The sequence below is a fragment of the Protobothrops mucrosquamatus genome, unplaced genomic scaffold (genome assembly GCF_001527695.2).
Source record: "Protobothrops mucrosquamatus isolate PMUCROS unplaced genomic scaffold, P.Mucros_1.0 scaffold4159, whole genome shotgun sequence".
Classification (NCBI taxonomy): domain Eukaryota; kingdom Metazoa; phylum Chordata; class Lepidosauria; order Squamata; family Viperidae; genus Protobothrops; species Protobothrops mucrosquamatus.
The window spans coordinates 100331-116518 of NW_015390085.1; the positions used below are offsets into that span (position 1 = coordinate 100331).

General features: G+C 42.6%; 1 protein-coding gene across 1 annotated transcript in view; it reads right to left on the minus strand.

Moving 5' to 3' along the window:
• Positions 1 to 16188, minus strand: part of CELF5 (CUGBP Elav-like family member 5) — an 89862-nt gene that overhangs the window by 62048 nt on the left and 11626 nt on the right. The window contains exon 2 of the mRNA XM_015828019.1: positions 10200 to 10282. Coding sequence (XP_015683505.1) covers positions 10200 to 10282 — 83 coding nt within the window. The remainder of the gene's footprint in view (positions 1 to 10199; positions 10283 to 16188) is intronic.

Sequence of the window (16188 nt, forward strand, 5' to 3'; positions counted from 1 at the left end):
ATATATTAGCTTAGGAGGAATATATATATTTAAGTAGTATTTTACTTTTTATGTTTCTTTACTCTTGCTCTCTTTTCCTTTTGTTTACTGTTTTTATCTATTCTTTAAGAAATGTAAAAGTGTTGAGATGGTTTATATGGGAAAAATGGATTTAAATCTTTAAATGTAATTAACTGTTGAGAAAATCTTAACCAGCAAGAATACTTTGAACTATTTAAATGATTGGAAAAAATTGCAATTATCTCTGTTGGAAAGAATTTCAGCTGTAAAAATGAATGTTCTTCCTAAATTTCTTTTCTTGTTTCAAATGATCCCTATTTTTAAAAAAGATGCTAATTTGGAGGGATGGCAAAAGGGTATCAACAAATTTATCTGGGCGGGCAAGAAACCAAGAGTTAGGTTCAAGATTATGCAGGATATGAGAGAACAAGGAGGACTTAAAGTCCCTAACTTTGATTTACAGCAAAGCAGATACCGTAAATAAAGTCATCAGCATTGCTTTCAAGCTGAAGTCTTCCGCAGCCATGAATTCAGCTTTTGCAAGTGGATGCTTTTAAACTATTTCCATTTTGCTGTGTGGTTTTTTTTATTATTATTGTTAGAGGTGATAAGAGGATAGGGGGAAAAAACGGCTATTAATGGAAATAGTTAATAAAGAAACATCTTGAGATCCAGGAAGCAGGTTGTGTTTCTCTACTCTCAAAACTGTGCAGAGCAGAAGCGAGCCTTGATCTCCACCAGGATGTGAGAAACCATCCTGCAGTGTGAAAATGATGTGTGTCTGTGTGTTTGTGTGCCAAACAGCTTTCGGCGAAAGTGTGGAAGAAAAATGCTGTGAGAATTGCTTTTTCTCCAGACGAAAAGGACTACAGTAGCATTGACCGAAATGTCAATGCAGTCCTAGGCTGCATGTACAGAGGGATAGAATCAAGATCATGGGAAGTGTTGACACCACTTTACGAGGCCTTGGTAAGGCCACACTTGGAATACGGCATCCAGTTTTGATTGCCACGATGTAAAAAAAGAGGTTGAGACTCTGGAAAGAATGCAGAGAAGAGCAACAAAGATGATCAGAGGACTGGAGTCTAAAACATATAAGGAACGGTTGCTGGAATTGGGCATGTCTGGTTTAATGGAGAGAAGGACGAGGGGGGACATGATAGCAGTCTTCCGATATCTCAGGGGCTGCCACAAAGAAGAGGGAGTCAAGCTATTCTCCAAAGCGCCTGAAGGCAGAACAAGAAGCAACAGATGGAAACTTATCAAAGAGAGAAGCAACCTATAACTAAGGAGAAACTTCCTGACAGAACCATTAACCAGTGGAACTACCTGCCTCCAGAAGCAGTGAATGCTCCAACACTGGAGGTTTTTAAGAAGAGACTGGACAGCCATTTGTCTAAAATGGTATAAGGCTTCCTGCCTGAGCAGGGGGTTGGACTAGATGACTCCAAGGTCCCTTCCAACTTTTTTATTATTATTATTACTATCATCATCATCATCATCTGGGGACCGGAGGCTAAAACATATGAAGAACAGTTGCTGGAATTGGTCTAGTTTAATGAAAAGAAGGACTAGGGGTGACATAATAGCACTCTTCCAATATCTGAGGGGCTGCCAAAAAGAAATGTGTGTGTGTGTGTGTGTGTGTATGTGTGTGAAGCTATTCTCCAAAGCACCCAAAGGCAGGGCAAGAAGCAACGGGTGGAAACTAATCAAGGAGAGAAGCAACCTAGAACTGAAGAGGAATTTCCTGACAGTGAGAACAATTAATCAGTGGAACAACCTGCCTCCAGAAGTTGTGGGTTGCTCCAACACTGGAGGTTTGTCTGAAATGGTGTGTAGGGCTTCCTGCCTAAGCTCGGGGTTGGACTAGAAAACCTCCAAGATCCCATCCGACTCTGTTATTCAGTTATTCTGTTATATGGTCAGCTCCTCTCTTTCACAAAAGAAACAGCTCTCTTTGCCCCTTGAAAATTGGAAAAGCAAGAACTAATTGTCTGCGTCTATAGGTAATCCTCGATTTACGACCGCAAGGGAGCCCAAAATTTCTGTCGCTAAACAAGACAGTGGTTCGATGTGCTTTGCCCCATTTTGCAACCTTTCTTGTCAGAGTCGTTAAGCAAATCGCTGCAGCTGTTAAATTAATAACACGGTTGTTAAGTGGATCCGCCTTTCCCCCCTTGACTTTGCTTGTCAGAAGGTCACAGAAGGGGATCACATGACCCCCCGGGGCACTGCAACCGTCACAATATGAGTCAGTTGCCAAGCATCTGAATTTTGATCACGTGACTGTGGAGAAGTTGCAACGGTCGTAAGTGTGAAAAATGGTCATAAATCACTTTTTTCCAGTGCCGTTGTCATTTTGAACCGTCACTAAATGAATGGTTGTAAGTAGAGGACCACCGGTAAAACAAAGGCATGAAGTGGCTGCACTCCTAAACTAAAAAAATTGGGTGCAGACAGACTCAAACCAAAATGGTGTTATTAAAACTGAAGCTGATTTAAGATAATTAAACTAGGTGACAGGAGCCAAGGCTACAGCCTTATGATCTCTTAGTGGTCTCCCATCTAAATAACTGGTCCAGCTTAGCTTTCCGAGCTGAACTAAACGTGTCACCCGCTGAGGCTTAATTCCTTTATTCCGGTTAAATCTGACAATTTGGTGGGGGAAAAAATGGAGCAGTTCTTAGAAACATGCTTATCAGAGGTTTTATACGCACCCGAAATAAAGTTTGCTAAATTCTCAATTTTCATTGGTTGAATCTGCTTTTTACAACATTTTGCTAGTCCTGAAAGCATCCTCTGCCATTGAGTATTTATAAAAGAGTGGGCAGAGAGAGAGGGACAGGATAAAAGAAGAAAGTGTCAAGTTTCTTTCTTGACTCCATCTGCTGAAAAAAGTAACATTCTTTTCAATCTCTCTGCTAGAAAAAGGTTTCAAAAGATAACGGCAGTCCTCAACTTATAACAGTCCATTTAGTGACCATTCGAAGTTACAATGACAGCGTATGACCGTTTTTCACACACACAACCACTGCAGCATCCCCCATGGGTCACGTGATCAAAATTCGGCCGCTTGGCAACTGACTCATATTTATCACGGTCCCTTCCAACTTTTTTTTTATTATTATTATGGATCAGCACAGTCAGCCAGATGTTCAGACTGGATTTGGCATTTTGTCTACCTATCGAGTCCTTACCCAGGACCTGGGATAGGCAGATGTGGATGTTTGATGGTATTACAGATATCGTCGCAGGATGGAAGCAGTTCCTAGTAAGGCTGCCTTTTGCAATTGACTAATGGCGAATTTGTCAATGCCGATGATGGTGTTCAAGTGGTGCTCAAGTTGTTTTGGGATTGCACCCAAGGCGCCTATGACTATTGGTACTACCTTTGCTTGCTTTTGCCACAGTCTTTCTATTTCTATTTGTAGGTCTCTGTATTTTGTTATCTTCTCCAGTTCTTTCTCGTCTATTCTGCTGTCTCCAGGCACTGCCATGTCCACTATCCAGACTTTTTTGTCTTTCTTATCGACAATTGTTAAGTCCGGGGTGTTACGTTGCAGGTGCTTGTCTGTTTGAATTCTGAAGTTCCAGAGCAGTTTAATTTTATCATTTTCTATGACTTTCTCTATTTTATGATCCCACCAGTTCCTGCTTACAGGCAAATGATATTTCTTGCAGATCTTCCAATGCACCATTGTTGCTACTTTGTCATACCGCTGCTTGTAGTAGTAGTAGTAGTAGTAGTAGTAGTAGTAGTAGTAGTAGTAGTAGTAGTTGTTGTTGTTGTTGTTGTTATTATTATTATTATTATTATTATTATTATCCCCTTTTGCAACCTTCTGACAAGCAAAATCAATGGGGGGAAACCAGATTCACTTAATAACCACGTTACTAACTTAGAAACTGCAGTGATTCAGTTAACAACGCTGGCAAGAAAGATCGTAAAATGGGTCAAAGCTCACTTAACAAATGTTTCGCCTAGCGACATCAATTTTGGACTCGATAGTGGTTGTAAGTCGAGGATAACCTGTGTGGGACCCGTCTAAGCTTTATTTCTAGAAACAGTCTAGAGCAGATCCAGAACTGCTCTAGAAAACAAGAATCTGCCAAGAACACGTCTGTTTATCCCCTTTAAAAAAAATTTTAAATAACTTCCTAAGGAGACGGTGGGAATGTTGCTGATATAATATATCTTGTCTGCAAAGATTCCTAGGACATTTTGTTTAACAAGCTAGTTAAACAGAGCTGGGTGTTATCTACAGCAGAATTCACCAATGTTAATAACAACAACAACCACAATAATAATTAATAATAATAATAAAGTTGGAAGGGACCTTGGAGGTCATCTAGTCCAACCCCCTGCTCAGGCAGGAAACCCTATACCATTTCGGACAAATGGCTGTCCAATCTCTTCTTAAAACTTCCAGTGTTAGAGCGTTCACCACTTCTGGAGGCAGGTTGTTCCACTGGTTAATTGTTCTAACCAACAGGAAGTTTCTCCTTAGTTCTAGGTTGCTTCTCTCCTTGATTAGTCTCCATCCGTTGCTTCTTGTCCTGTGCTTTGGAGAGTAGCTTGACTCCCTCTTCTTTGGGGCAGCCCCTGAGATATTGGAAGACTGCTATCCTGTCCCCCCTCGTCCTTTTCTTCATTAAACTAGACATACCTAATTCCAGCAACCGTTCCTTATATGTTTTAGCCTCCAGTCCCCTGATCATCTTTGTTGCTCTTCTCTGCACTCTTTCTAGAATCTCAACATTTTTTTTACATCGTGGTGACTATCGTGGTGATATTTACAGTTTTGGGGACCGGTGGGGGGAGGGGAGAGGGGATGGTTCCGCATGAACGGCGGACAAGCACGTGCCCATGCGCAGCTCCATTTGTGCAAGTGACGAGCACCCATGCATGCCGCTTGCACAAATGGAGCACGCACATGCTCACCCGCTGCTCACGCAAGTGGGGATGTGTGCCCCCATGTGCTCACCCGCCATTTTGGGCAACCCGATTCTGAACAGCCCATGGCCTGGTACTGAGCCGGGGCCCAGGGCTTGGGGACCCTTAGTAAGACCTTAGTAAGACTATAACTAAAATACTGCATCCAGTTTTGGTCTCCACACTATAAAAAAGATGTTGAGACTCTAGAAAGAGTACAGAGAAGAGCCACAAAGATGATGACAGGACTGGAGGCTAAAACATATAAGGAACGGTTGCTGGAATTGGGTATGTCTAGTTTAATGAAGAGAAGGATCAGGGGAGACATGATATCAGTCTTCCAATATTTGAGGGGCTGTCACAGAGAGGGGGGAGTTCAACCAATTTTACAAAGCACCTGAAGGCCAGGCAAGAAACAATGGATGGAAACTGATCAAGGAGAGATTCAACCTAGAAATACAGAGAAATTTCCTGAAAGTGAGAACAATCAACCAATAGCTCTATTCTATTCTATTCTATTCTATTCTATTCTATTCTATTCTATTCTATTCTATTCTATAGTCTATTCTATTCTATTCTATTCTATTCCATTCCATTCCATTCTATATTCTATTCTATTCTATTCTATTCTATTCTATTCTATTCTATTCTATTCCATTCCAATTCCTATTCCTATTCCTATTCCTATTCCTATTCCTATTCCTATTCCATTCCATTCCTATTCCATTCTATTCCTATTCCTATTCCTATTCCATTCTATTCCTATTCCTATTCCTATTCCTATTCCATTCCATTCCATTCCATTCCTATTCCTATTCCTATTCCAATTCCAATCTATTCCTATTCCTATTCCTATTCCATTCCACTCCACTCCATTCCATTCTATCCCTATTCCAATTCCAATTCCAATTCCAATTCTATTCTTTTGAGTTTATTTCTTATTTGGGAGCTTCATCACTGGAAGCTTTGAAGAAGAGACTGGACTGCCATCTGTCAGAAATGGTGTAGGGTCTCCTGCTTGGGAGGGGGTTGGGCTAGATGACCTACAAGGTCCCTTCCAACTCTGTTATTCTAGTCTAGTAATTTGAAAACCACCTTTAAAGGATGCTCATCAACTGTTCCTCATCCAACTGAAGTGAGGTATTGACCAGATAAGGTTAAAACAACATGGAGAGAAGCCACCTCTGTGATTACTAAGAGTCAGAACCAGCTACAGCTACTCCTCAGCTTACGACCACAATGGAGCCCATTGCTAAGCGAGACCGTTGCTAAGTGAATTTGGCCCCTTTTTACGACCTTTCTTGCCACAGCTGTTAAGAGAATCACTGCAGTTGGTAAGTTAGTGACACGATTGTTAAGTAAATCTGGGTTCATCGTTGACTTTGCTAGTCAGAAGGTCACAAAAGAGGATCACGTGACCCCGGGACACTGCAACCATCATAAATACGAGTCAATTGCCAAGCGTCTGAATTTTGATCACGTGACCATGGGGGAGGCTGCAATAAGTCGTAAGTGTGGAAAACGGTCATAGGTCACTTTTTTCAGTGCTGTTGTGAGTTTGAACGGCACTAAACGAACTGTTTGTAAGTCGAGGACTACCTGTAATGGTTTATAATCCACCATCAATCAACCAACTAGAGTAGGGGTAGGCAACCTTGGCTCTGTTATGACTCGTGGACTTCAACTCCCAGAATTCCTGAGCCAGCCATGCTGAGGGGACAGGGAGAGGTTTCCAAGCTGAGCCAGGCTGGCTCAGGAATTCTGGGAGTTGAAGTCCACGAGTCATAAAAGGGCCAAGTTTGACGATCCCTGTCTTAAATCTAACAAACAAAATGGAGGCTGGTTGAGGAATTCTGGGAGTTGAAGTCCACGAGTCATAAAAGAGCCCCTATCCTAGGATGAAGATTAAGAGCAGGGTTCTTCAAACTTGCCCCTTTTATGACTTGTGGACTTCCAGAATTCCTGAGCCAACATGGCTCAGCTTAGAAACCTCTCCCTGTCCCCTCAGCATGGCTTGGTCAGGAATTCTGGGAGTTGAAGTCCACGAGTCGTCAAAGAGCCAAGGTTGCCTACCCCTGAACTAGAGTAACACACAATTTGATTATTGGACTTAACATTTTCATTAATGGTGTGGACGAAGAGTTGCTGGGGACTCTGACCAAATGTGCAGAAAACAAATTAAGATAGATAATACAGGTAGTCTTTGATTTACAACCGTTTGTTTAGTGACTGTTCAAAGCTATGATGGTCACTGAAAAAAGTGCCTTACGACCATTTTTCACACTTAACGACCATTGCAGCATGCCCGTGTGTGACATGATTTATATTTGGATGCTTGACTAACTGGTTCATATTTATGACGGTCGCAGTGTCCTGGGGTCATGTGATCCCCTTTTGCAACCTTCGGACAAGCAAAGTCCAAGGGGGGGGGGCGAAGCCAGATTCCCTTAACGACCGTGTGACTAATTTAATACCTAAGATAAGATAAGATAACTTTTATTGTCATTTTTTTTACTGTGGGCACAACAGCACACAAAAATGAAATTTAGTTGCCCGCTCTCAGAGTGAAACACATACATGACACAGACCTAAAATATACTATATACAGTGCACTATATACATACTATATACAGTGCAGTGTTCCAATATCTCAGGGGCTGCCCCAAAGAAGAGGGAGTCAAGCTATTCTCCAAAGCACCTGAAGGCAGGACAAGAAGCAACGGGTGGAAACTAACCAAGGAGAGAAGCAACCTGGAACTAAGGAGAAATTTCCTGACAGTTAGAACAATTAATCAGTGGAACAACCTGCCTCCAGAAGCTGCGAATGCTCCATCACTAGAATTTTTTAAGAAGAGGCTGGACAGCCATTTGTCTGAAATAGTATAGGGTTTCCTGCTTAAGCAAGGGGTTGGACTAGAAGACCTCCAAAGTCCCTTCCAACTTTATTATTATTATTATTACTATTATTATTATTACTATTATTGTTATACAACATATGTATAGACCTACACCTGCAGGGATTCCCTTAAGAACTGTGGCAAGAAAGGTGGTAAAATGGGGTAAAACTCACTTCACAAATGTCTCACTTATCAACATAAATTCTGGGGTCGATGGAGGCGATAAGTCGAGGATCGCCTGTAGGAGAAAAGCTGGAAACAAAATTCAAAATTTTGGCTTGGGGAAAACTCCCTGAGAACAAGGGAATTGAAACTGAACAGTGATTAAATGCAAAAGAAGGAGAATTGTGGATTGGAGATAAGTGGCTGGCAGCGTGTGTGGAAAAGAATTTGGAATTATACTTGATCACAAGCTATGAGTCAGCAGCGTAACGTGGCTGCTAAAAAACATCAAATGCAACATTAGGCAGCTCCAACAGAGATTGAAATTTCCAAATTATAGGAAGCCTAAGTCCTAAAATCAACATCTTGCAAACCCTGCCTATACAAACAACGTAGGAAGAAATTCCTTATAGGAGGAATTCCACTAGTTGCAGTGGACTGTGAGAATGACCTTGGAAGACAGGAGGAAGAGCTGCAGACTTGGACATCCCACAAATGCAGATAGTCCTCGACCTACGACCACGATTAAGCCCGAAATTTCTGCTGCTAAGCGAAACATGTGTTAAGCAAATTTTGCCCCATTTTACGACCTTTCTCACCACGGTCGTTAAGTGAATCACTGCGATTCATAAGTGAGTGTTACAGTTGTTAAGTGAATCTGGATTCCCCATGGGCTTTGCTGGTCAGAAGGTCGCCAAAGGGGATCACGTGACCCTGGGACACGGCAACCGTCGTAAATACGAGTCGTTTGCCAAGCGTCAGAATTTTGATCACGTGACCCTGGGGGAGGCTGCGAAGGCCGTAAGTGTGAAAAACAGTCCTAAGTCACTTTTTTCCAGTGGGGTTGTAACTTTGAATGGACACTAAATGAACTGTTGTAAATTGAGGACTGCCTGTAAAACTTTTTCAGGGCATAGAAGGAAAAGGGATGCAGGAAGCATGTCGGGAGGGATCCTCCCTAGTTTTCCAGAGAGTTAAAAAAAAAAAAGGAAGGGAAAAATAATTTCACCCTTGCCACATTCTTGCAATAAAGGTAGAGCTTCACAGTACAGGGAGTCCTCGACTTACAACAGTTCATTTAGCGACCATTCGAAGTTACAAAGGCACTGGAAAAACTGACCTTTGACTATTTTTCACACTTACGGCCATTGCAGCATCCCCAGGGTCAGGGGATCAAAACTCAGACGCTTGCCAAGTGACTCACATTTATGACGGATTGCAGTGTCCCGGGAGTCACGTGATCCCCTTTTGCGACCATCTGATGAGCAAAGTCAAGGGGGGAAGCCAGTTTCACTTAACAACCATTTTACTAACTGATCAACTGCAGCGATTCGCTTAACAACTCTGACAAGAAAAGCCACAAAATGGGGCCAAAACTCACTTAACAACTGTCTCGCTTAGCCACAGAAATGGCGGGCTCAATTGTGGTCGTAAGTCGAGGATCATCTGTAATCTAGATTGTGCATTTCTTGTCTGGATTACCTCACCAATAAAAAAACATCCCAGGGGTGGAAACTAAAAATTGAGAAAAACTAATTAGGACATTAATCGTCTATAACAGGGGTAGGCAACCTTGGCCCTTTCATGACTCATGGACTTCAACCAGAATTCCTGAGCCAGCATGGCTCAGCTTGGAAACCTCTCCCTTTCCCCTCAGCGTGGCTGGCTCAGGAATTCTGGGAGTTGAAGTCCATGAGTCATGAAAGGGCCATAGTTCCCCCATGCTGGCTCAAGAATTCTGGGAGTTGAAGTCCACGTGTCATAAAAGAGCCAAGGTTGCCTACCCCTGGTCTATAAAGACTGAATGTTAAAATAACTCGGATATGTATAAGCTAAAAATTGTCGATAAATGTAAGAAAGTTATTTTCATTTAATCGATATCATAAGAATTGCGTTAGTTTAAATATGAGACAGTAAATACTAAGGGTGGGAAAGAGAGGAAATATTTAATGTAATAGTTTGAGATCTGTACGAAAGACGCTTGTATGTTATTGAATTATCGATTAACTCAGCCGCCACGTGGCTTTTCAAATATTTAAATGGAAAACTAGAAAATCAGTAAAATTTTCTTTAAAAAAAAAAGAAGAAAAACATCTCGGGGGACTTTTATCTGTTCTCCCAGCAGACTTTGGCACCTGATGTGAAACAAAGTCGTTCCAAGATGAAGGGCTTTTGGTGCAAAATTGCCGGATGCCGACACTTACCCCTGGAAGTGTTTTCTGTTCGTGCAAGGCGGTCTGAGCCTTGATAGCAGAGTCTCGGGCGCAGTACGTCAGGAAGGCGCAACCTGAAATGGAAGCAGAAGGAACTTGAAGAGCGGCGTCCCGTCTCTACGCGCAGAAAACTTTGAACCGCTTTGTAAACCCTGAGTGTAAGGGCCACACCTGGAATCCTGCATCCACGACAAAATATGAGGTTCAGACTCTGGAAAGAGTGCAGAGAAGAGCAACTAAGAGGATGAAAGGCCTGGAGACTGAAATATAGGAAGAACGGCTGCAGGACTTGGGTATAGAGCCAGTCTAGAGAAAAGAAGGACCAGTGGGTGACATGATAGCAGTCTTCCAGTATTTGAGGGGCTGCCGCAAAGAGGAGGCAGTCAATTTATTCTCCAAAGCACCAGAAGGCAAGACAAGAAACAATGGATGGAAACTAATCAAGGAGAGAAGCAACCTGGAATTAAGGAGGAATTTCCTGACAGTGAGGACGATTAACCAGTGGAACAACCTGCCTCCAGAAGTTGCTCCAACACTGGAGGTTTTTAAGAAGAGATTGGACAGCCATTTGTCTGCAATAGTACAGGACAGTGATGGCGAACCTTTTAGAGACCGAGTGCCCAAACTGCAATCCAAAACTCACTTATGTATCGTCAGGTGCCGGGTGGGCGTGGCCCACTGGGTGGGCGTGGCTACGGTGGTAATGGCACCGTTCAATCAATCATTTCCAACTTTGCGAGATCTTTTTTTTCCCCGTGAGAAGTTGAAATTGATTGATTGAATCTTTTTTTTTTTTTGCACACGGCGGTGGAGGCCTAAAGCGAAAAGGTTTTATAAAACCCAGCTGAAGGCCTAGGACTGGGGCGACGGCGCGCGTGCCCACAGAGAGGGCTCTGAGTGCTGCCTCTGGCACCCGTGCCATAGGTTCGCCACCGCGGGTATAGGGTTTCCAAGGTCCATTCAAGCTCTGTTATTGATTGAACCCTGGAAGTGAGTCTAGGGTCCTGGGTTTAATCCCTCCCTCCATCAAGCCCAGGAGAATTTGCTTGTCCCCTGGATTGTAGGCAAAGGATCACGTTAGCAAATATCAGGAGGATTCACCCTTTTCCAACTGAGAGAGTTTACAGCTCATCCTCTATTTACAGCATTCGTTTAGTGACCGTTCCAAGTTAGAAGGACACTGAAAAAAGAGACCATTTATGACCATTTGATTTTAACTATTCTATTCTATTCCTATTCTGTTCTGTTCTGTTCCTTTCCATTCCATTCCATTCCATTCCGTTTTGTTTCGTTCCGTCCTTCCACTTACAACCATTGCAGCATCCCCATGGCCACGTGATCAAAATTCAGATGCTTGGCAACTGGCATGTATTTATGACAGTTGCGGTGTCCCAGGGTCATGTGATCCCCTTTTGGTAAAGTCAATGGGGAAGCCAGATTCACTTAACAACCATGTTACTAACTTAAGAACTGCAGTGGTTCACTCAGCAACTGTAGCAAGAAAGCTCTTAAAATGGGGGGGGGACTCACTCAACCGCCGTCTCGCTTAGCATCGGAAATATTGGGCTCAGTTTTGATTGTAAGTCGAGGACTACCTGTATTCCATTCACTGATCATTCATAGTTCTCCTGGGCGTTTCTGGTTCGTGTTCACCAGCTGATCCTTTTAACCATCAATAAGGCTGCTTTCATTTGAGATCCCCGGAGCCTCGCAGAGGGCAAAGGAGCTGTCTGAATGTAACCATACTGGAGGTTTGAAAAATCTGATTTCCTCCTGTAGTGAAAGCCAATTCGAACAGTCAAGACATAATCTGGGGGGGGGGGGGGTTTAAAAAACCCCAAATCCCACTTTTGATCATCTGGTGTCTCCTCATATAGAAAATGGCTCATTTATTATTATTATTATTATTATTATTATTATTATTATTATTATTATTATTATTATTATTATTAACAATAACAATAACAATAACAATAACAATAACAATAATAATAGATTTGGAAGGGACCTTGGAGGTCATCTAGATTCTAGTCCAACCCCCTGCTCAGGCAGAAACCCTACACCATTTCAGACAAATGGCTGTCCAGGCTCTTCTTTAAAACTTCCAATGTTGGAGCATTCACAGCTTCTGGAGGCAGGTTGTTCCACTGGTTAATTGTTCTAACTGTCAGGAAATTTCTCCTTAGTTCCAGGTTGCTTCTCTCCTTGATCAGTTTCCACCCGTTGCTTCTTGTCCTGCCTTCTGATGCTTTGGAGAATAAATGGACCCCCTCCTCTTTGTGGCAGCCCCTCAAATACTGGAATACTGCTATCATGTCACCCCTAGTCCTTCTTTTGTTTAGACTAGCTATACACCCAAGTCCTGCAGCCATTCTTCCTATATTTCAGTCTCCAGGCCTTTCATCCTCTTAGTTGCTCTTCTCTGCACTGTTTCCAGAGTCTCAACCTCATTTTTTTGTAGTGGATGCAGGATTCCAGGTATGGCCTTGCCAAGGCATTGTAAAGCGTTATTAACACTTCACCTGATCGTGATTTGCAGACGAGATCTCTGTTCGCTCCCTGTTTGCTAAAGCAACACCCTATAGATACCTCTCGACTTACGATCACAGTGGGGACTAGACTGTTGTTAAATGAGTCAGGCCCAATTTTACCACCTTTTTTGCCATGGCTGTTAAGCGAATCTGGTTATTAAGTGAATCTGGCTTCCCCATGGACTTTGCTTGTCAGAAGCCGTTTAGGAAAGTCACAAATAGTGATCGTGTGATTCCCCAGGATGCTGCTTTTGTTATAAAATGCATGCTGGTTGCCACACGCCCAAATTTTAATCACATAGCCGTGGGCGTGATGGAACGTTTGTTACCTATAAAGACCAGACATAAGTCACTTTTCCGTGCTGTTGTCACTTCGAGCGGTCACTAAATGGATGATTTTAAGTCGAGGATTACCTGTAAATATGCCCCCTTCAAAAAAAATAGACCTAATCATCTTACATAGCCCACTGAAGGCACCCACAACTAGCCCACAAGCCACAAAAGATTGAAAACAGAGTGGAAATGAAAAAGAAAAAAAATGGCCAGTTAAAGAAAGTCATCCGCACCCCACACCAGTGAGAAGCACAGATGTACTACAACACTTTGTTCCAGACCCCACTTGTTAATACCGAAGTGTGTGGATTTTTGGGAATAGAAGTCCACAGATGCTGGCTGGGGAATTTTGGGATTTCAAATCCACAAACGCTGGCTAGGGAATTCTGAGGGCTGAGGTCCACAGATGCTGGGTGGGGAATTCTGGGATTTTAAATCGTCAAACACTGACTAGGGCTTTATGGGAGTTGAAGTCTACAGATGTTGGCTGCGGCATTCTGGGATTTCAAATCCTCAAACGCTGGCTGGGGAATTCTGGAGGTTGAAGTCCACAGATGTTGGCTGGGGAATTCTGGGATTTCAAATCCACAAACGCTGGCTGGGGCATTCTGAGAGGTAAAGGCCACTATGCTGGCTAGAGCATTCTGGGAATTGAAGTCCACCCATCTTAAAAGTTGCTGGGATGGAGAAACACTTGTTCCTTGTCTGACTGCCTGAAAGCTAAGCAGGATCAGACCTGGTGAGTGTGCGGATGAGCGAGGGATCCTTTCCTTGCTTCGTCTCTCTTCCCCCTCCCGTTTCCTGAACGGGGACAATTTACAGACAGGAGAAACGGAACCCACAGGGTTTGTGTGTGTGTGTGTTTGCCTCTTGTTCCATGTGTTCGTTCGGCACCATCTGTGAAAAGTGCAACCTACACACCAGCTGGAGCCGGCACGGCGGAAAGATACTGAAAAAATTGAAGGGGGGGGAGAGAAGAAATGACCGGGGAGACAGATAATTTCTTGTGGGGGGGGGGAACGGCGGAGAACATATTGTTCTATGAACCCCGGTTAAGTTCCAGCATGGGAGAACAGTGGGTGAACAGCCCTGTGAGGTCAAAAAAGTCAAAATGGTGGACACGGCCATTCTGTCAGTGTTTGACGTGGGTTGTGTAAGCATGGCTGCAGCTGCCATTTTGAAGTCCTCTTTGCAGATATTGTGGCAATTAGAGCAGGGGTCCTCAAACTTGGCCACTTTAAGACTTGTGGCTGGGGAATTCTGGGAGTTGAAGTCCACAAGTCTTAAAGTGGCCAAGTTTGAGGACCCCTGCTCTAATTGGAGAATGCATTCACAAATAACTACACATAGTCCTCAAATTATGACTACAACCGAGCCCAAAATTTCCATTGCTAAGCAAGACAGTTATTTTACCTCAGTTTAGGACATTTTTGGCTATTGTTGTTAAGCAACTCCCCGGATTGTTAAGCAAATCTAGCTTCCCCATTGACTTTGCTTGTCGGGTGCTGGCAGGGAAGGTCACATGACCCCGGGACGCCGCAACCATTGCAAATACAGTTGGTCCTTGACTTATAACAGCTCACTTAGTGACCAGAGTTACAACAGCACTGAAAAAGAATGAGTTATGACCGTTTTTCACACTTAGGACCATTGCGGCATCCCCACGTTCCTGCGATCCAAATTTAGACACTTGGCAACAGATTCACATTTATGACGGTCGCAGTGCCCCAGGGTCATGTGTGATCCCCTTTTGCGGCCTTCTGACCAGCAAAGTCAACGAGGGAAACTGGATTCACTTAACAACGGTGTTACGAACTTAAGAACTGAAGCGATTCACTTAACAAACTGTGGAAAGACAGGTTGTAAAATGGGGCAAAATTCACTGAGGAAAGGTCTCGCTTAGTTACAGAAATTTTGCGCTCCATTGTGGTCATAAGACAAGGACTCCCGGTGCATAATTCAGAAATGTTGTTTTGGATGATAATGGCTGGTGAAAAATGACTCAGAATCTGTGCGTGTCAAAGTTTGCGGGATTAAATGGAGGCAAAATTGGAATGTAGGAATAGCAATGCAGCCATGGGAATTTCAATGAAAGAAAAATGTTAAATGTTTCTTCTGAATGTCACCCTTAGACAGAATTGCTTCAAGCTGTTTTGTCGCTGGTATATCACTTCAGTCTTAACTCCTAAAAATAGATAAAGCATTCTCTAAAAAATTGCTGGAAATATAACGAGCAGCTTAGGTCATTTTGTTTTTATATATATATATATTTGGTGGCAATGTGGCAGAGCTCAACAATGTTGGAAAACGATTCATACTAAAAGGAGACAATTCTGAATTGTAAAAGTATGGCAAAGTCATACCCTGAAAGTAAATGTGACGTAGAAATTAATTCAAGGTGGAAACCATTCCTGCCCCATAATTTAGTACAGGGATTTGTAACCCATCTAAAATTTAGAAACGTTATGTCTCAAATTTGTACTGCAGTCTTGTGTGATAAAACTAAAGCAGATCAGAGTCTTGGTGTTGATTCAATTTGTTGCTGCTTTTATATATATATATAGCGATTTGGACTGAATTGAGCCTGGTTCCTGCTATTAATTTCTGCTTAAATCTCAGTAGTGGTTTTTTAGTCATTTAAAGTGATAGAGTCACTTGTTGCTACAGATAGTCCTCAATTTGCAGCAGTTTGTTTAGTGACAGTTCAAAGTTACAACAAATACTGAAAAAAGTGACTTATGACAGTTCTTCACACTTAACAACCATTGCAGCAACAAAATTCAAATGCTTGGCAACTGACTCATATTTATGACGGTTGCAGTGTCCCGGGATCATGTGATTTCCCCTTTTGCAACTTAAGTTAATGGGGAACCAGCAACTGCGTGTTCCTAACTTAATCACTGCAGTGATTCACTTAACAACTGTGGCAAGAGAGGTTGTAAAATGGGGCAAAGCCCATTTAACAACAAAAATTTTGGGCTCAATTGTGGTTATAAATTGAGAACTACCTATATTGATGCATTAGTAAATTCAACAATTCACTAATAATATCCCAGAAAAGATGCAGTTCCTTGACATTTTTTTTGATCAATTGTTTTAGTCTTTTGTGCTTTCTT